General features: G+C 53.8%; 8 protein-coding genes across 8 annotated transcripts; 5 read left to right on the forward strand and 3 right to left on the reverse strand.

Moving 5' to 3' along the window:
• Nucleotides 1-503: 503 nt before the first annotated feature.
• On the forward strand, nucleotides 504-2,486 carry V2A60_005577 (glycoside hydrolase family 84 protein; the record flags this gene model as incomplete). The annotated part of the gene is made up of 1 exon (XM_083256887.1): nucleotides 504-2,486. The coding sequence occupies one exon, from the start codon at nucleotides 504-506 to the stop codon at nucleotides 2,484-2,486; it is 1,983 nt and encodes a 660-aa protein (XP_083113013.1).
• Nucleotides 2,487-3,708: 1,222 nt separating this feature from the next.
• Nucleotides 3,709-3,977, forward strand: V2A60_005578 (uncharacterized protein; the record flags this gene model as incomplete). Its single annotated transcript, XM_083256888.1, has 2 exons — nucleotides 3,709-3,843; nucleotides 3,894-3,977. 2 exons carry the CDS (start codon nucleotides 3,709-3,711, stop codon nucleotides 3,975-3,977), a joined length of 219 nt encoding a protein of 72 aa, XP_083113014.1.
• Nucleotides 3,978-4,474: 497 nt separating this feature from the next.
• V2A60_005579 (zinc-dependent alcohol dehydrogenase family protein) lies at nucleotides 4,475-5,713 on the forward strand (the record flags this gene model as incomplete). Its single annotated transcript, XM_083256889.1, has 3 exons — nucleotides 4,475-4,607; nucleotides 4,696-4,715; nucleotides 4,796-5,713. 3 exons carry the CDS (start codon nucleotides 4,475-4,477, stop codon nucleotides 5,711-5,713), a joined length of 1,071 nt encoding a protein of 356 aa, XP_083113015.1.
• A 155-nt stretch (nucleotides 5,714-5,868) lies between these two features.
• V2A60_005580 (SDR family NAD(P)-dependent oxidoreductase) lies at nucleotides 5,869-6,814 on the reverse strand (the record flags this gene model as incomplete). The annotated part of the gene is made up of 2 exons (XM_083256890.1): nucleotides 5,869-6,683; nucleotides 6,745-6,814. The coding sequence occupies 2 exons, from the start codon at nucleotides 6,812-6,814 to the stop codon at nucleotides 5,869-5,871; spliced, it is 885 nt and encodes a 294-aa protein (XP_083113016.1).
• Nucleotides 6,815-8,491: 1,677 nt separating this feature from the next.
• V2A60_005581 (SRPBCC family protein) lies at nucleotides 8,492-10,559 on the forward strand (the record flags this gene model as incomplete). Its single annotated transcript, XM_083256891.1, has 2 exons — nucleotides 8,492-9,044; nucleotides 9,106-10,559. The coding sequence occupies 2 exons, from the start codon at nucleotides 8,492-8,494 to the stop codon at nucleotides 10,557-10,559; spliced, it is 2,007 nt and encodes a 668-aa protein (XP_083113017.1).
• A 286-nt stretch (nucleotides 10,560-10,845) lies between these two features.
• V2A60_005582 (tRNA methylation protein TRM732 domain-containing protein) lies at nucleotides 10,846-15,715 on the reverse strand (the record flags this gene model as incomplete). Its single annotated transcript, XM_083256892.1, has 4 exons — nucleotides 10,846-11,592; nucleotides 11,648-12,321; nucleotides 12,378-15,541; nucleotides 15,618-15,715. The coding sequence occupies 4 exons, from the start codon at nucleotides 15,713-15,715 to the stop codon at nucleotides 10,846-10,848; spliced, it is 4,683 nt and encodes a 1,560-aa protein (XP_083113018.1).
• A 388-nt stretch (nucleotides 15,716-16,103) lies between these two features.
• Nucleotides 16,104-16,904, forward strand: V2A60_005583 (60S ribosomal protein uL1; the record flags this gene model as incomplete). Its single annotated transcript, XM_083256893.1, has 2 exons — nucleotides 16,104-16,122; nucleotides 16,270-16,904. 2 exons carry the CDS (start codon nucleotides 16,104-16,106, stop codon nucleotides 16,902-16,904), a joined length of 654 nt encoding a protein of 217 aa, XP_083113019.1.
• Nucleotides 16,905-17,436: 532 nt separating this feature from the next.
• Nucleotides 17,437-19,269, reverse strand: V2A60_005584 (glycosylphosphatidylinositol-alpha 1,2 mannosyltransferase; the record flags this gene model as incomplete). Its single annotated transcript, XM_083256894.1, has 4 exons — nucleotides 17,437-18,361; nucleotides 18,426-18,553; nucleotides 18,632-19,017; nucleotides 19,161-19,269. The coding sequence occupies 4 exons, from the start codon at nucleotides 19,267-19,269 to the stop codon at nucleotides 17,437-17,439; spliced, it is 1,548 nt and encodes a 515-aa protein (XP_083113020.1).

A 19,269-nucleotide genomic window follows, 5' to 3' on the forward strand; every position in this document is an offset into this window, starting at 1 on the left:
CAGGGCTGCTCCCCCCAAATTAAGATGGCTTACTACTCCGTACAGACCTCAATCAATCGGAGAATTTGATCTCGGCGATTAGCCAAGGAAACGATGTCATGTCACGGACCCCAACCCTCAGACCACAGGCCACTTAAAGTTATCTCTCCCCGCACCTTCTCCGCCTCTGTATTTTGAATACGACACCAGAGTGATGCCGATGGCCGGGTTGAATCCGGCAGTATGGCGGCACAAAATGCCCCGCGAAAGTGGGAAAGCGACATGGGATATTCCCACAGCCGTTGTAACAAGGGCTCCCTGCTCAGTTCGGTAGCAAGGATAATGGCGCCCGATCCAAGGGGACTTTTGGGTCGTCCGGACTAATAGCATGTATAGACCCGTCGGCAAGTTAGCATCAGTCTCGGTAGTTTGGGGTCTGGTATTATCAACAAGCATATATAAATGCCTTGCCCGACACCATCCTCATTGTGTGTGCAGGGAATCTCGGCCTCCCAACACGCACAATGTTGCACCCAAACCGTGCCACGGCCCTCTGGGCATCTTTTGTTGCTCTTTCGTGGTCTGTCGCAGCGAATACCGTTGCCAACAACAACGCCGATGCGGCACAGACTGACCTGGCTGGCACCTCGGACCAGAAGCTCAACCTACCTGCTGTCTGGCCCCCTCCTCAGCAAATTTCTGGTTCCAATGCCTGCGCTGTGCGCCTTAGCGGCGATGTCACAATCGTCACCGGCAACGCTACAGATGCGCCCACTATCAAAGCTGTTCAGGCTATCATCGCCGACGCTGGCGGCAAGGCCACAGTTGCCAACCAAGCCACCAGCAAGGGTACCCAGATCTTTGTTGGCACCGAGTCCGAGAACAGAGATGCTGCAGCCGCCGCAAAGGCACTCACTGGCGACTCGGCGAAAGGTCTCACCGCCGAAGGCTATGTCCTGGGCGCTGGCAAGTACAACGGCCGTCCTACTGTTGTCCTGAACGGCGTCGATGCTCGCGGCACTTTCTACGCCGCCCAAACGCTTCGTCAGCTTGTCGGTGGCAATCGCGGTGTCCCGGGTGTCAAAGTCCGTGACTGGCCTCTGATGCCCATTCGCGGTTCCATTGAGGGCTTCTACGGCATCCCGTGGTCGCACCAGGCTCGGAAGGACCAGTATGTCTTTTACGGCAAACACAAAATGAACACCTACATCTACACTCCGAAGGGTGATCCGTATCTACGTGCGACTTGGCGTGAGCTGTACGGAGGTAGCGATCTTGATCAACTCAAAGAGCTCATTGAGACTGCCAACGCAAACCACGTCGACTTTACCTATGCCCTCTCCCCCGGTCTGGACCTCTGCTATACTTCGGATGCCGATTTCAACTCTACGACCTCCAAGTTTGAGCAGCTGCGCAAGCTTGGTGTTTCCAGCTTCTACATTGCGCTGGACGACATACCTCTAGAGTTCCACTGTGACTCTGACAAGAAAAAGTTTCCCAACAAGGGCGATTGGCACTGGATCGCGGACGCCCAGACCTACTATCTGAATCGCGTACAAAAGGAATATATCAAGGCGCACGAGGGTCTCGTTGACTTGGAGACTGTTCCTACAAACTATGCTGGTAGCGCCCCTGATCCCTACAAGAGCCAATTTGGCAAGCAACTGAATAAGAATATCCGAGTCCAGTGGACCGGCGAGGGTGTGTTCTCTGACGAGATCACCGTTGAGAGTGTCATTCGTGCTGATTCTACATACGTCACCGACAAGCTCTTTATCTGGGATAACTTTCCCGTCAACGACAATGAGCCATATCGCCTGTTCTTGAATCCGTTAACTAAACGTGCTGCTGATTTGTACAAGTACATGATTGGCTTTACCTCCAACCCCATGGTGCAGTCTTATGCTTCCATGATTGCCCTGGGCAACTACGGCGACTATTCATGGAACAGTCCTGCCTATCAACCAGAGAAGTCTTGGGTCGCTGTCATCCAGGAGCTAGCTGGCAAGGATCAGAGTGTCTACAATGCCCTGCTTGCTTTTGCCGACCTCAACCAAAACTGGCCTCACCGCAACAAAACCGAGAGCGCGCCGGAGCTCAGCAAGGACATTGACGCTTTCTGGGCCGCGCGAAAGTCTCACGATAAGCAGGGCAGGAGCGCTCTCACCAGTCGCCTCGAACGTATTGCCAGCCTTCCCGATGTTCTGCCCGGGATGGCCATGAAGCCCTTTGCAACCGAAGTCGCGCCTTGGTCCGCCGTCGCCATGCAATGGGCCAAAGCCAGCCAGCACATGATCGCCATGCTGAACGCGATTGATGGTGGTGACAAGAGCAAAGCCGACGAGGAGTACAAGGCTGCTCAAGAGCGGGTTGAGAAGACCAAGGCCAGGACTGTCGGTGGCTTGGTAGATGGCAAAGTGGTCCCCAACATCATCAACCCGAGAACTGGCGATGGAGTATTTGACGCCTTCATTGCGAATGCTACGACTATTTACAAGAGTAAATAGCTATTCATACTAGGAATCAACAAATTCAGCGGGATTCTGGATTTACATCAATCAATCATGGATTGAGATGAAAACGTATGTGTGTTTATTACTGCGTGTGACTTTGCATAGCGTCTTTCCATCATGTTCGATCTGGACACTGCCCTTTATTCTTTTGCACATTAGATTACTATAATTGTAGAATATTTCGTGCATCCGGTCTCCTAGCAACGGGCTCGTACACTCGAAGAGTGCCTGAATTGTATGTATGCCCAGGTAAAATTCTGGGACAAGACTTGCAGGAGAACTCCCTTATCTCTTTGATTATCACGGGAATAATCACCCTCTTGTCTTGTCATGCATCTTCTATATGAAAAGTACACTGGGGAAAGTTCTGCGGGCAGTTGGAAGCATAATGGACATACATTTTCAACATCCTCCTGTTCGAGATCGGGCCTGCCATCTGCAGCGCCGCACCCCATATGGATGCCATGATTGCGGTCGCACCATCTGCGGCGTAGCTGGCGCTGTCCTCGAAGCCGGTATCATGACGCGGATCGCCATCACCATCATTATTCGTGAGAGGCCTTTGCACGTGGGAGCAACGAGCCTCACTTGGGGCGTTGGGAAACACTGAGTCCCGAGGTCAAGCGAAGAGCTCTGGAAGGGATTGTTTTAGCCATTAGCAAAACGCACGCGCTTGTTGTTGCTGGCGTGTCACTGGTTGTGGTAATGAGTCTGGCGATGAAGCCGAAACAGTCTTGTCGGCTCTTTCATGGTGGTTTTGCTGATGATGGACGTTTTAAATTCCAGTTGAATCTCAAATCGGGAAAGAACAGTCGCGGAGTGTCTGCTCCGCGCGATTCCCGAGTTTTTAGGGCATGTGGTGGTGCGATCGACAGTTGGAATCTGCGTCACGGTGATCCTGACATTAGCAAACAATAGCGGAATAAGCCCATACTAGTTCCTTTCACGGCAAGCGAGTGACCTCACAATGATATCCGTGCTAGACCCTGACAATTTGCCGATTTCGTTTGTCACTCTGACATCAGGACACGACGGTTCGAGGACCTCATTGGCAGCTAGTATTGACAATAGTGGGCGTTATCGTTTGCGCAGATAGATAGGGAGGCCGATGGCAGCGGATAAATAGCGATGATAGTGCAACGTATTTGGCTGTTATCAATCTTCTACCGAATTTCATTTTTACAATCAAAACCGTGCACAGGAAAATTGACGCAGCATGTCTGAAGGAAGACAGTCTCCCTCACCCCAGCGACAGACGGGCGCTCAGATGCACGAGCCGCCCGGCGACGGTGTACACTCGGAAAATAAGAGCTCCGAGCAAGTCAAGGACGCCTCTAAATCGGAATTAGAGGTATTTGTTTTATTGGGAAATATCTCCTCTGATGACGCTGACATTTCCAGAATTTGTCGTCTAATCCGCGCGGACCGCTGGAAGATGCAGTTGAAAGCAAGTTCTCAAAGGGCCCAGGAAACAAGACGAGTTAGATTGATAAGCAACGCTTTATAATACATGGTTTGAAATCAAAGCAACAAATGACCAGGGATTGTAAAACTTGCAGTGACATGGGCATCTCAATTCCCCCACTATTGCGGCTTGGGCTTGCAAGTAGCGGCAGCATGCAATGCTCAGCCATGGCTTGTGTGATGATAATATGTAGCATGGCAGGTTTGGGCACAAGATCCAACCATGTTAACCACGCTCTTTGAAACTTTCATTTCTCGCCTTTATTGAGCGGTTCGAACCAACAAACGTCTCAATGACTAATTGTCCATGAGGGGCATTCATTCCCTTGATGGAGTGAGCGGGGATCCTTGACGTCAAAGCCTGGGCAACTTGGCTTCATTTCGGCCGCGGGTCGGCAACTAATACGGGAATGGAACCTCAAGTCCAATTCATATAATGGCTCTTTCTTCTTTCTAATCTGTAGCGATTCTTGATCACATAACATAGCCTTCACCATTAGTCTGAAAGAATATACACAATGGCCAGCCAGATTCCCACCACAACCAAGCAGTGGACAATCAGCTCCACCGACGGCAGCGAAGGCTTCAATGCGCTTCAACTCAGCGAAGTAGACGTCACCCCGCCGGGAGACAGTCAAGTCCTGGTCAAGAGTATGTGATGTCCTTGTTTAGTTTGGAAATTTGAAAACTTGAAAAAGAAGAAAAAAAAACGCAACGTATGCTGACAAGGCAATCGTAGTGGAGGCCGCGGCGCTGAACGTGAGCTTTCTTTCCGGGTCGAGGATTATGCCAAGACCACAGCACGGTAGCTAACCTATGGGCGCGCTCTCCGCTACTAGTACCGCGATCTGATCATCCCCCTGGGAAAGTACCCCTTTGCCGCCAAGAAGAATGTCGTCCCCGGCTCTGACGGCGCGGGCACCGTCCTCGCCGTCGGCAAGCACGTCACCCGCTTCAAGCCCGGCGACAAGGTCATCACCCTCTTCAACCAGGAGCACATTGGCGGTCCCATCAGCGCCGCCAACAACAGGTCCGGGCTCGGCGGCGCCCTCGACGGCACGTTCCGCGCCGTCGCCGCCTTCAACGAGCAGGGCCTGGTCCGCCGGCCGGACGCGCTCTCCGCCGTCGAGGCCGCGACGCTGCCCTGCTCCGCGCTGACGGCCTGGAACGCCCTCCACGGCCAGCCTGGCGACGGCCGGGTCGCCGCCGGGCAGTGGGTGCTGACGCAGGGCACCGGCGGCGTGAGCATATCGGCGCTGCAGTTTGCAAAGGCGGCCGGCGCGCGCGTCATTGCCACCACGGGCTCCAAGGACAAGGAGGCGGCCCTCGCGCGGCTCGGCGCGGACCACGTCATCAACTACAAGGAGACTCCGGAATGGGGCGCCCGGGCCCGGGACATGACCGGCGGTGTCGGCGTCGACCACGTCGTCGAGGTGGCCGGGCCGACGTCGATGCGCCAGAGCATCAACGCCGTCAAGACCGCGGGCGTCATCACCATCGTCGGCTTCGTGGGCGGCACCGAGGACGACAGGGAGCCGAGCTTCCTCGAGTGTCTCAGCAACCTGTTTACCGCGCGCGGTGTGCTCGTCGGCAGCAGGGTGCAGCTCGAGGACATGTGCCGCGCCATCGAGGCCAACCCGGAGCGTCTACGGCCCGTGGTGGACAGCAAGGTCTTTGGTCTAGATCATCTCAAAGAGGCTTACGAATATCTGCAATCTGGAAAACACTTTGGCAAGGTGTGCATCAAGATTGACTAAGTTGAGCGGTGGGGTAACTACAACCGCGTCCGCTCCGTCGACCGCATTCTAGCATATAGATAGATGGATAGACAGATAGATGTATTGTTAGATCGCCTGTAGACTGTATTTACACACTATTCGAGCGATGCCAAAGTCAATCTTTGCCCACTTGCTTACATGCCAGCACTAAGTGTGTAGCCACCATCGACCACCACTCTCTGTCCGTTAAAGTACTGGTTTGCGGCGGCAAATAGTACCGCGTGTGCCATGTCCTCGTCTCTCCCCGGTCTCTGCGCCGGAATCTGGCCCTCCATCTTGTCCTTGGGCAGAAAGCTCTTTTGCCGATCGTCGCTCTCCTCCTTGGTGGTCATCTCGCTGGGGAAGACGCCCGGCGCGATGCTGTTGACGCGAATCCTGAGCCCGGCCTCGGCAATCTCGGCCGCCATCATGCGCGTCAGGTGCTCCGCGGCCGCCTTGGAGGCGTTGTATGCAAAGTGGTGCTGGGCGGACTTGATGAGACCGGAGATGGACGTGATGTTGATGACGCCGGCGGACCAGCCAGGGTGCCGGTCTGTCGAGCCCTGCAGCAGCGGCAGGAAGGCGGCCGTGGTGAAGAACATGGACGTGACGTTGGTGCGGTACACGCTCTCCCACTCGTCAAACTGGGAGTCGCCCGAGTCAAAGAGGGCTTTGCGCATCTCGGTCGCCGACCTGGCCTCGGAGACGTCACCAGAGGTACTGCTGACGCCGGCATTGTTTACGAGAAGGCAGACGCAGTCTTCTCGGCGCTCGATTTCCTCGACGAGGGCAGCAATCCCCGCCTTGGAGCTGATGTCTGCAGTGATGGGAATCATTTGACCAGGCGCCTGGTACTCGTGTGTCTCGCGTGCGTTCTGCAGCTTCTCTTGAGTACGGCCGCAGATGTAGACCTTGGCACCGTTCGCCGCCAAGGCTTGAGCAGCCATGAGGCCGATGCCTGATCCTCCGCCTGTTGCGCATGTTAGCAGTCTTCGGGGCTGTCAGGGAGTTCCAAGTATTCCGCGACCTACCTGTCACCACCGCGACTCGACCTTTGAGATCAAAAAGGTGCGATCGCTTAAGATCCTCTGTTGGTGCCATTGCGTTGAAAAGATGTGTTGCCAAATGGAGCTTCTTCTTTATGTGAGTCCGCGCTCAGTTGAGAGTCTCTGCGGGATAACATGTCTGTCAGCACTTGAGCTGAGAGCGAGATATAGCTTATATAGCATTTCTGCTTCTTTTACCTTGTGATTGCGGCTGCAGTCGAGCTATAATTATGATGGACTTGACTCAAAAGTGGTAGCGTTGGCTGACGGCAAAGTGACGTCAACTGACAAGCTCATGACGCTGGACATGAGCGTTGACAACGGACCTAATTACTATGTTCATTTGGAGCCTACCTTGTTATCTACTATTCTCATGTATGTCATGGGCCAGTATCGAGATAGGATTCTGACTGAGCCATACCACTCTTGTCAGTTGTGTCATGTCTTTCTTGGTAGAACATAAGTGAAGAAGGATAGGGATCAGCCGGGGTTCTTCACTCTCCTGTTGCTGCCACATTTTTCTTTTACCAATAATAAACCAGATTCTAATCTTGACTTGGATCTTTCCCTGCTCACTTTTTCTCCTCGTGTTCAACCCCTTTCTTCTTTTCTTGTGCTAGTATTTCGTGGTATACAACAACGCGGTGCAAGCCTTTGGACAGGGGCTGTTTTGATAAATACGATAGTGTCAATAATTATTATTTACGGACGATTTATCTAATTTATACGTTTTCTTTCTTTTATTTTTTTGTGACTTGTTTTGAATCAAATTACCCTGATAATCTGCACCACCGCCGGCTCAGACCTTGACGGAGATTTCGGCTTCCCTAATTCGCCTCCTTATGGTAGGTAGCCTACAGGTGAGTTGCCGACTGTTGAAGCTTGCAAGCAAGACTGAATCATGACGCCGGTGGCTGGCTGGAAGACAGCAGCGAAGGGCACGTCGCCAGGCTCTCGGAAAAGTCAATGTTCCATCCGTGCGACCGCATAGTTGAAATGACAGCTGCGCTGGTCATGTCGGGCAAATTTGGCGGTACGAAGGATCGAGACGCGGATGATGTGATGTACTGATGTAAGGAAGAAGAGAAGATGTATGGCTAAAGTTTGGATGGGCCTCTGGTTAAAGGCTACCAACGTAATCCGCACTGTGGAAGCTTTAGCGCACCTAAGCGTCGGTACGTACCAATAACAGAAGAGCAATTTTGTGCAGAGGAATTGTAGGTAATAATAGGTATAATCTAAAGATATAACAATATACGCTCAATAAATCAAGTACCCCTTTCTATATAAAAGTATTATTTCAATATAGTAAAATTCACTAAACAATGTACTAGCCTGCTTGCGTACCCAAGTTTTGTCGACAGCCCACCTATAGGCCGTCATAGCTTCCCCGCCAAACAAGTGTCTCGCGAGCTCTCGTGGCTTTTCTACTTCATAATTCCCTGTCTCATGTCACCGCCACACTTTAGCTCGACCTGCGCTTTGTAGCCTTGATTGGTGGCTGCATGACAACCCTCGCCATACTCCCTAAATACCTTGGATAGCTACTCAGTATAATTTTTTTTCTTCGGCGCCCTTCCCTCGTCCCTTTTACGTCGCATCTTTGTCCGTGTGCTTCGGCCGTCTTTCCAAGCACCAGGCGCCAACCAGGCACGAGGCCAGCGCATCGACAGGTTTCAGTTCTCTTCGCCAGCCTTCAGCAACGCCTCATGCTCTTGACAAGGCCATCGTCATGGTCAATACTCACGAACCGCTGCAGGCTCTCGCCCCGGTCGACTGGAACGACCTGCCGCGGGATCATGATCTGGCCACCTACGTCGATGACGTCTTCTCGCAGGCCATGATCGTCGTGGAATCAATTCCGTCGCCTGCTTCTGCCGCCAACCCGGCAACGCCAGCAGCTTCGGGGCGCGCACGCGCCAAGACCGAGTCCGCCGTTTTGATAAATGATCTTCAGCGGTCTCGGGCCCTGCGTCAGCCGGCGGCTTCCTTGGAGGCTGCAGTAGCGCTGCGCAAGGATTGGAAAGAGGTCAAAGTAAACCCCAGAGACAATCCTCTAGGCATCAATGTCTTCAAAATGTCTAGTAAGGACGGCAAGGGTGCCTGGTTCGCCCGCCAGAGTATCCACGAGGACTTGTCATTTGACGATTGGAGAGCCGGGCTCGAGCGCGAGTTTGCCGAGAGCTTAAAAGTGCAAGGCTCACCGGGTGTCGGCAATATTAGAGGAATCGGGGCCGACAGACACGTCGAAGACAAGGACATTGATGATGCTGGTCATCTCAGTGGTACGCAGCCACCGTTCCGCCTTGCTCCTCCAAGCAATCTACTAACTTTTGGCATTGGCAGTATTTCAATTATCCGCCCAGTTTCCGGGTCCCACCTCCCCGCGAGACTTCATCACCTTGCTACTAACTTCTGACCTCTCCCACAAGACAAAGGATAGAACGGGGGGTCTACGCCAATACATCATCGTTTCAAAGCCATGCAACCACGACGAATGCCCGCCCCGTCAAGGCATCATCCGTGGACAGTACGAGTCTGTGGAGATCATTCGAGAGGTTCACGTGGGTCCGTCCATGGCCAAGCGCTCAATGTCTGCCGTCGACCTGGCCGTCAACGAGGAGCGCGGCGCAAGCTCCGACATGAAGATGAGCAACTCGGAGCGCCTACATGATGCTCGACCAGTCGCGGTTGAGTGGCTCATGGTGACGCGCAGTGATCCTGGAGGCAGTGTCCCTCGATTCCTCATCGAGAAGGGGACTCCGCCTGGAATAGTCGGTGATGCTGGCAAATTCCTCAAATGGACTACAGCCGGGTCACGTAGGGGATGGGATGCGCCTGAACCAGCAGATGAGGAGCAGGCATCAACAAACGATGCAAATCCAGACACGCCTGTAGTCGCGGCAAAGTCACAATCTCCGCCAGAAAACAGGCCCACTCACAGCAACAGCACATTCCAGGTCCAAGATGAAGATGACGGATCAATTCCCAGCAGCAATGGCATATACGGCATCATCACTGGAATCTTTGGTGTAGCATCCTCGGTTGTCGTGAACGGCCTCGGTCTCAACTACGCCAGCAGCGAGGAGAGCATCTCCACCGTTCCAGCCATCAACCTTCCAGAGCGGGAAGACGAAGATCTGGAGAGCGATACCTCATCCGTCCGCTCGTTTCTTTCCGCCCTTGAAAAGCGCCTCACCGAGGAGCCAGGCACCAAAAACGACGGCAGCCAGTCCGAGGACTCCAAATCCGCGACCACAAACCTCGCGCCCGCCGCCGCCGCCGCCGCCGCCGCGCCCCCCACCATCGGCTCCTCGGGCGAAAAGGACCTGCGGAAGCTGCAGGAGCGCCGTCGCAAGATTGACGAGAAGATGGTGCTCATGCAGTCGCGGCTGCAGAGCAAGAGCCAGGGCGACCGGGCCAAGGACGAGGCGTCGCTCGCCAAGCTGCGCGGGAAGCTGGACCGCGAGGCGGCCAAGCAGGAGCAAAAGTACCAGAAGGAGCTGCAGAAGCTCGACGAGAAGCGCGAGAACGAGGCGCGCAAGGCGGAGCGCCGCCGCCGCAAGGCGGCCGAGAAGGAGGAGAAGTCGAGCATGGCGCTCGAGCTGGAGCGCACGCGGGCGGAGCGCGACCTGGCCTGGCAGCACAACCGCATCCTCGAGGGCCAGGTCCGCGAGCTGCAGGCCCAGAACACGCAGCTCGTCGCGAGGCTGGGGAAAATGGGCGGCATCAGCAGCTCGTCGCTACCGTTGCAGCCGCTCGGCAACGCCACGGAGACGACTGCGGAGAAGCAAACGTAGAGGGGGTGCTCTACCGGGGAGTCTCATCCGTTGTGCAGTATACGAAGCATGCTTGCATCCATTGCTCACGTTTTTGTATTGTCGGTTTTTGGCGTCTTAGCATGTTTGGGTAATCATTTGATATGTTCGGATTCATCTCAGGTCTAGTTCTTGAGGTGGTTTGTATTAAAAGAATTTATTTATATATGCCTCCCAATGCAAAATTCTATGCAGCGATTTCTATCCGGGTACTTATCCATTTTCTCCCCTCCCATAATAAATAATGCATGCAATGTACATTTTGTGTTCAGTTCAGTGCGTCCATCAGCAGCCGCGAAACAACATGGTCTTTCCCCAGAGCAGCTTGCTTCAACTTCGCAACCTCTGCAACCAACTCCGCGTTCGCGACACCGCTGCGGCTCAGCACCAGGTATCCATGCACAATTCGCGTAGCAACGGCGAAAACATGCGCGTCCGAGGCCCACCCCAGCGGCCCATCTTCTTGGCTCAGCACAACTTGCGTCATCTTGTCAACGCCGCCTCGCACCCAGCTGCCGAGGGCCGCGAGGGTAGCCTCGTTCTCGGCGTCGCCTTGTACCCACGAGAGGCTGTCAAACACGGACGCCCAGCGCTTAGTCTCCCGCACCTCGTCGACGAACAAGTTCTGCTCCTCCACCGCAAACAACGAGTCGTCAAACCGCAGCGCAGCCGTGAGCTGCTCCGCCGCGGGTGTGCGGAGGGCCGCGTCCGCACCGGGAGCGGGCGCCCCGCCGACGATGCGGTTAGCAACCACGGCGCGGAACTGCGGCAGCTCGCCGAATGTTGCGGTGAGCCACTGGAGAAGTCGGTTCGCGGCCTCGACCGGCACGAGCGAGACGCCGGAGATGTGGGTAAAGGCCTCGGAGCCCAGATCACGAATCTCCTCGTCGTCGTCATTGAGCGTATCGTAAAGAGCAAGGAGGACGGGGAGGAAAGCCGGTGCTTTGCATTGCGGACCGACTACTGTAAAGAAGGAGCAGAATGACTCTGCGGCGGCGAGTCGTGTATCGAAAATCTAGCAAAATTTAGCATGAAAGCATGTCACAAAATACATAACCAGGCAGATTTACCTTGTCATCTAGGCCAGCATCCGCCATCAGCACCGCCCAGCTGCTCAGACCTTCCGAGCTGACCTTGCCCGCGATGTGCAGGGCTGCAACAATGCCGCCACCGACACGAATGACAGCATTGGAGAGCGCCGGATTCATAGGTCCAAGAGGTAGGCAAGCCCAAAGGCTAGCAAGCTCGTCGATTGGTAGTGTCTGTGTTCTACCACCCTTGAGCAGTGTATCCAGCACACCAGCCAGGTTCTCAACTGCCACGGTCTGCGCCTCGAGGTAGGCCGTGTGGAGCGCTGCGTCAGTGTACAGTGAGAAGAGGGCCAGCAGCGTGTTCTCTGTCAAGTTTGCAGGGTTCCAGAGCCTCGCTATTGTTTCCAGAACAGTGACGAGAGCATTGACACCGATGTGAGGACTGAATACAATGTTGCGCAGCGCATTGACAGAGTCCGAATCCCGATATGCCAGAAAGACATCGTTGATGACTTTTTGCGATTTGAAGAGAGCTAGGCTCGGCTTCTCCGGCAGCTGGGGTGTCATCGGTTGGTAGGGAAGACCCTCAGCAAGCTGCAGTGTCCATGTTTGGTTCAGAATCTCCAGATAGGCAGCGACAATGTCTGGACAGTTTGTATAGTCGGTTGCAATGTTAGAAGCGGACAGAAACGCGACCAGTTCCGGCAAGTCGGCTGCATATCATTAGCAATGTAGTATTTCAAGGATTTGCTATGCGTCCCAGGCTTACCTTTCAGTTGATCGTGAGACACCTCGCCCAGCCTTTCAATTACAAACTTGATGACCAAAAGCACACCATGAACAGAATTCAAGCGCGCACCCTCCGATTCGTCTTGCGCCTGACCATATATCTGCTTTATCGTTCCCAGCCACTTTTCGTGCAGCAAGCAGGAACACAGCGTCCTCGCCGCCATTTCTCGCACATGCCAGACGCTACTAGACAGATAATGTGCGACATGACTCTGAATTTCGTCACGGAGCAGCGCTGGCGGTCCCGCTCTGCGAATGATATCCAGTGCGGGGAATACTGATTCCGCAGCCGCAGCCGACAGGGCGGAGGATGTTGCCATGACTCTGTGTCCAGACTTGAGCAGATCACGCAGCACTTCTGGCAAGTTGGGGTATCGGTGATAGGGTATCCGGTTCGCTTTCCCGTCCCAGCCAGCCTCGATCATTTGCTTGCTTTCGTGGGAGCCAAACAGGCAGTCGATGAGACTTCGAAGGAAGATGAGACCACAGTTCCGGATTGCCCAGACCTCAGATCGCAAACCGCTGGCCGCCAGCTCTAGGCACTGTGGAAGATATGCCTCCGACTTGTTGCCGAGAGACGTGAGGACGGAGTTTTTGAAAATATCCTTCAAACAGTTGTACGCATGCACCTGAGGCAGCTGTGTGTCGTCTATTTCCGTCACTTGGGCTTCCGTGCTGGCAATGTTCATGAGTGTGTCCATGACAGATTCGAAAGACGGGTTAGCCGCGTCGGCGGACAGGATGCCCGTGATCAGTGACGGTATACCAGCAGAGCGACGGGTGGTTGACACTTGGGAATTAATGGCATCCATAGCGCCATTGTACCAAGTCAGGAGGACATCTTCGTCGCCTTCTGCCTGTTCCAGGTGCTTACTCTGCTGGCAGCAGGCGCTGAATGTGGCGGAGACGTTTGTGAAGGCACCGCGATGCCTGAGGCTGGACAGCTGCTCAAAGGTCAGTCTTCCAATGCCAAGATATACATCGTTGCTTGGTGTCACGGCGCCCTTGCGTGATTTGTTACGAATGGCCAGGATCATGATGCGCATCAAATTGCTCGATTCATGAATGGAGCGAAAACTGTAGCTAATGAGACCCTTGGTATCGAGACCCTCAAGCTCCCCCAGCTCTACAGGCAGGTGTCCCTCCGGCGAGTCGTCGCAAAGGATATACTTGACGGAGGCCCACGCGCGCCGACAGCACTCGAGCAGCCGTAGTTGCAATTTCCCAACGGCCAGCAGGTCTTCGTCGGCGAGGGGCAGCTCAGAGACGACCTGCCACATGCTGCAAAGCGAAGCAAAGTCGCCATGTACAGGAGCTTCTAGGACTGCGTGACCGAGGTCCGACTCCGCTTGGGCAATCTTCCTCTCGAGCTCATCAATCATGCCCGAAAGCAGTCCAATCCGCTCGGCAGACGTGGACAGGAATCGGTAGAGAAGCTGGTTCACGCGGGCCACGCCGTCTGCATGGTCGGCGCGGGCTGTCCTTCGCGCGAGGTCATTTGCGCGCCAAGACAGCTCGCGGAGATCTGTTGCGGCGTCTTTCACCTCGCTCTCGGCGCTGCGGAGTGAGAATCTCCGGAATCGTGGGTCGACGAAGATTGATTTGAGCACCGTAGAGGTAACTTCGCGCACATCATCAAAGGGGTCCATGAGAAGGTCGAACAGGGCGCGAATCCACTTGCCATCAAACACGTCAAAGAGCAGTGTCTGGTCATCACTGGTCTCCCACGTCTTGTTCGTCTCGCCCTCCATGCGAAGGATAGAACCAAGCGCCTTGAGAGATGCAATGTGGCGCTGGTAGGACGCTGTCGGAACTAACTCCTCGCATAGAAACTCCAGATACCACTTGAGAAACTCCTCATGATACGCCAAGCACTGGACCAGATTTTCCTCGGGTAACGCGATGAGATTGGCCTTGTACACGGCCGGCGCCGGCGCATCATTCAAGTCACCGCTGGGGTTTTTCTCCTTGGCGGCTTTCGCGCGTACGCGTGGGATGCTGCGCTTCAGCACAAAGATGGCGCCTCGGACGCGTTTGAACATGTCTCTGGCGCGAGCCGAGACGTCGACGCGGAACTTCGCATCAGGATCGGCGAAGAAGGCTCCGATATGCTTTTGGAGAAGCTGCAGGGCCTTGGCTGAGTAGGGCTTTGTAGTGGAAGGTGACGCAATGAGGATAGAGAAGGCTAGCGAGCGCACTTCGTGGGATGGGTGGCCAAGAACACTCTCGAGGACTTCTTCCTGCAAGACGATAGAGCTGCCGTCGCTTTCGACCTGGCTGTTCGAATCGAGGTCTGGCTCCTCAACCAAGCCTACTCTTTTCCCTGTTTCGAGTGCTGCAAATTGGATCAGAGTCTGAATGTCCACGTGTAGCTTTTCAAATGCTGATAAGGGCTTATCGTTGTTCATCTTTTGGAGGAAGAGAAGGGCCTCCTTCCTGTCCAACTTGAACAGGGGCAAAAATACGTAGTTCTTGATGCGCTCCACGAGAGAAGACTCCTCCTTCGTAACAAACTCGATCAGCCATGAATGCCACAGGTCGATGCTCGGGACCTGATCCGCGCCACCGCGTCCTTGACGCAGCATCCTGTACAGGGTCACGACCAACTTGCCCGCCGCGGGGCACACAAAGTGCCGACACATCCAGTCGAATAGATCTCCGAAAAGCATGCCCCAGACCTCGATCGGGTCGCGCCGGGCCTGCGGATTGCTCGTCCTTCCCTCATAGCTCACGCGGAGGTCTTTCAGAGTGAACACGTGTTTGCCGAGAAAGTGGTCCAGTGTCTTGATGGCGGACTTTGCCACGGGCTTCGTCGAGCGTCGTGCGATGATGGAAACGAGATCGTCCAGGAGCGCGTCTTTGCTGCTCGCCGCGGCCTGCTGGTCCGGGTTCTTGCGGAGCAGCGCGGCAACGAGGTCGAGCACAAGACGCATGGACCGGTGGTGGTCGTACTCGTTCCATTCAATGTAAAAGTTGAAGAGCTTGAGAACGACGTCGTGCGAGAATGCCCATTCACGTAGATCACGCGATCCAGCCTTGGACGACTGCTCGACTAATCCGCACAGCCTCACGCATGCATTGCCCGAGACAGACTTGGGTTGCGCCGCCTCGGAGTAGAGGCGCTCAAATGCGGAAGCTGCAAGTCTATTATTTTTTAGAGAAGAAAATCAGCACTACGAAGTTACGGCGAACAGATTTAGAGTATAGAATAAATACATACTCAAGCTGTGATTCTTGCGGCTGATCTTCGAGCCATCGGACCAACTGTCCAGCATTACTCAATAGCTCTTGGCTCAGCAAACCCTGCTGAGCAGCCATGGCTAAAGCAACTTGCCTCAAGAGCCGGTGAGTCAAGCGCTTAATCTTGAAATTTATATTGGCAAGCTCAATATAGCTTAATGATTCGACGAATGAGTCAGACCGTCATTTTCATAACTCTATTCGCTTATTTCTCTGTATTATCCTCATTCATTAGCCTTCCAAAGCGTAACCTTAAATTGGGTATAATGAAGTTGTCGACACTTACACTACGGCACGTGATACTTCACGTGAGAAAATTTTGCCCTGCCACATTAAAAAAATTGCCCCACCAAGCGCACTAGGTGGTCATAAAATATTCCCACGGCGATTTGATTTCACCTTGTTTCTCTGAACCCACCAACTCCGTCCTGACCACCAATTGATTACCTCTTGGGAGACTGTCACCATGTCGAAGATTACAGTCGGTAAGTTAATCGATTATACTGGTTGTCTCTTGCCTTTTTTGCAGCATGACCGATTGCTGTTCAAAGGGAACGGACCACACCCGGAAACACAAAAATAGGCTGAGAAAGACTACGAGATGAAGATGCTAACACCACTCTTCTTCACAGCTAATGTCCGGACGCAAGTCCAGGAGCTCCTTGAGTACTCCAATGAGACCAAGAAGCGCAACTTCCTCGAGACCGTCGAGCTCCAGATCGGTCTCAAGAACTACGATCCCCAGCGTGACAAGCGTTTCTCCGGCACCATCAAGCTGCCCGCCGTCCCCCGCCCCAACATGGCCATCTGCATCCTCGGTGACCAGCACGATCTCGATCGTGCCAAGCACGGCGGTGTCGACGCCATGTCGGCCGACGACCTGAAGAAGCTCAACAAGAACAAGAAGCTCATCAAGAAGCTCGCCCGCAAGTACGACGCCTTCATCGCTTCCGAGGCCCTGATCAAGCAGATCCCCCGTCTCCTCGGTCCCGGTCTCTCCAAGGCCGGCAAGTTCCCCACCCCCGTCTCCCACTCCGACGACCTCTCCGCCAAGATCACCGAGGTCAAGTCCACCATCAAGTTCCAGCTCAAGAAGGTTCTCTGCATGGGTGTCGCCGTCGGCAACGTCGAGATGGAGACTGAGCAGCTTCTCGGCAACATCATGCTTGCCATCAACTACCTCGTCTCCCTTCTCAAGAAGGGCTGGCAGAACGTCGGCAGCCTGACCATCAAGGCCTCCATGTCTCCTCCCAAGCGCCTCTACTAAGTGTTTTTTTCCTTCTTACACTTGGTTCCGGCTACTTTCTTGTGAACAACGAGGAAAGAGAATTGGGCAAAACATGGGCTTCAAGGGTATTGGGGGATTTCACGTATTACGAGTTCTTGAATGAATAGGCGTAAATGTATTTTCAATATACCCGGTCAAGCTGAAAACTTTTCTGTCCAAATATGAATGTGCATGTATGAGATTCGTGTGTGCACAATTCGTGTGCGTGAAGAACCGAGCGTGTGAGGTAAACACAGCTGTGAATATGATCAGAAACACTCTCCAATTGCTGACCGTCGCAAGAAAGCGGAAATTGTCTACCCAGCTACTCTGAGTCATTCGCCGGACGACCACCACTGGCTAATAGTAAGTAGCACGAAACTTGAGCGGCGCCGCGCCACGGCTTGGTGGCTTCCCTTGAAGAGTCGGTGAACCTTGACGCTAGTACATATTTTGTAATTGCATCATATACATATTAATTCTATACAATTCTAGGTAACTATGATTTGTTAAGTATCTTTTCCAGTGCCGACTAGCAGCTTTTGGTGACGCGCCAAGCGACTAGGCCTCTGCGGCCGACAACTCTTGTCAACGTGTTCCAGAGACCATCATCACCGACATCCAAATCGTCAAGATTAAGGTGTTGTCGGTAGCGCCACACCTCGCGGAATCGTAGCCCTTGCAAACCTTTGTTTGACAGGAAGGGATCTAACCACGTAGCAGAGGCCGGTGCTATAAGGTATGTACCATTCTTTTCCTTTAGGTACTCTTGATTACGACGATCGGCGGGGGTATCACAAGTAGCGAGCGAGCTCAGCTGTTGGAGCAGCTCGTCACCTTGGATGCCCATGACGTCCTTGGTACGCAGAACTTCGTTTTTGCCATTCAGAAGCCAGATCGGTGGCGAGTATGTTTTCCACCAGATGGCATTAGTGGCATCGGGCTGACTCGCCATAAACACTTGGCCAGGAACAATACCTCCTTGATGGTATATGCCCATGAGAACCCCGAAGAAGAGGTTGAAAATAATCCAAGCGCCGGCCCAGATCCGTAATAGAGCCTTGTTCGTAGGAATCTGAACTGAGGATAGAATGAGCGGAACTGTTGGCAGGAGGAACCTGGCCTCCTGGTGCTGAAACATGGACAGGACTGCCAGTCCTGAAATGGCCGAGTAGAGCCTGATGGAGAGGTGAGGCTTCGTCACAAATAGCACGGCAGCAGGTCCAAGAAGTAATGGCAAATTCGCCAGCGAGTGCTGGTACCATGGGTGAAGGCCATGCTGAGCGAGGTTTGCCGTGTCTGAGTTGTAATTGAAGTTGTTGAGGGGAGTGATTACTGGTCTGTAGATTAGGTCGGCCCACGTAACAGGGTCGGGGTTGTAGAATGCGGTATCCAGCGCAATCGCAACAAGTGACGTAACAAGAGCAGCCAAGACCAGGACTGCGAGAGAAAGAGGCCTGTATAGCAGTTAGTAACTGTTGCCTGCAAACATTGTGGAAGCCGGTTTCTGTATAAGCTTACTTATTCAGGAAATGGGGTATCAAACGAAAGCCAGGAATTAGGAGAAATGCTGGAAATGTAATGCGATTGAAAACACCGAATACGGCGACGATTCCGAGACCCAAAGAGGAGAGGAGGGTAGACTGCTGCTGAATAGACGTGTTAGCAGAGGCGGTCTGGCGTGAAGCTAGTGTAGGCCGTCCAAAAAACAAAGGAGGCCAGCTCACCTTGGAGTCGACAATACGTTGTATGAGCACCAAGCTCCATGCAACCACCAGCGTCTCTATGGAATTGGAAAAGGTGTGTGTCTGGTAGGTCCAGGTCACATATGAGGATGCGACGAGCAAAACTGCCACGCGACGATGGCGCGGCGAAGGAATCAGCTCATGCAAGGCCCAGTCCTCCAGCACGAAGCTGATGAGGAACATGAGGACCCTAAGCGTCCAGAAGACGGCAATGGGGGGGATCTCTCCATCATTGCCGTTGCCTATCCACAGCCAGCGAAGGAGGAGCATCGGCAGGCCGTAGACGGGCCATAATGGGAACACACTTCGGATGGGGTTGTCGTTTGTGAATTCCCATGTTCGTCGCACAGGGTAGCTGAAGATTTCGCCTGCATTTCCAAGTTAGTCGTCTCGAATTACACAACGCGATGGAAGCCATGGTAAGGTCTGTCTGCAACTGTGGCCGGCCGACTGCGGACTCGATTTGGCCAGGCGTCTGCACAGGGCAGTTACCACAAGACGTAAAACGCACCTGCAATTACTTCTGGACCTTGAAAATTCTCATCAGGGTGTAGGTAGCTGGGCGAGAGGGCGAACCACAGTCGAATGGCGACGAGGAGGAGATAGGTTCGCCTCCACAT

This window comes from Cordyceps javanica, chromosome 3, assembly GCF_051103115.1.
Source record: "Cordyceps javanica chromosome 3, complete sequence".
Classification (NCBI taxonomy): Eukaryota; Fungi; Ascomycota; class Sordariomycetes; order Hypocreales; family Cordycipitaceae; genus Cordyceps; species Cordyceps javanica.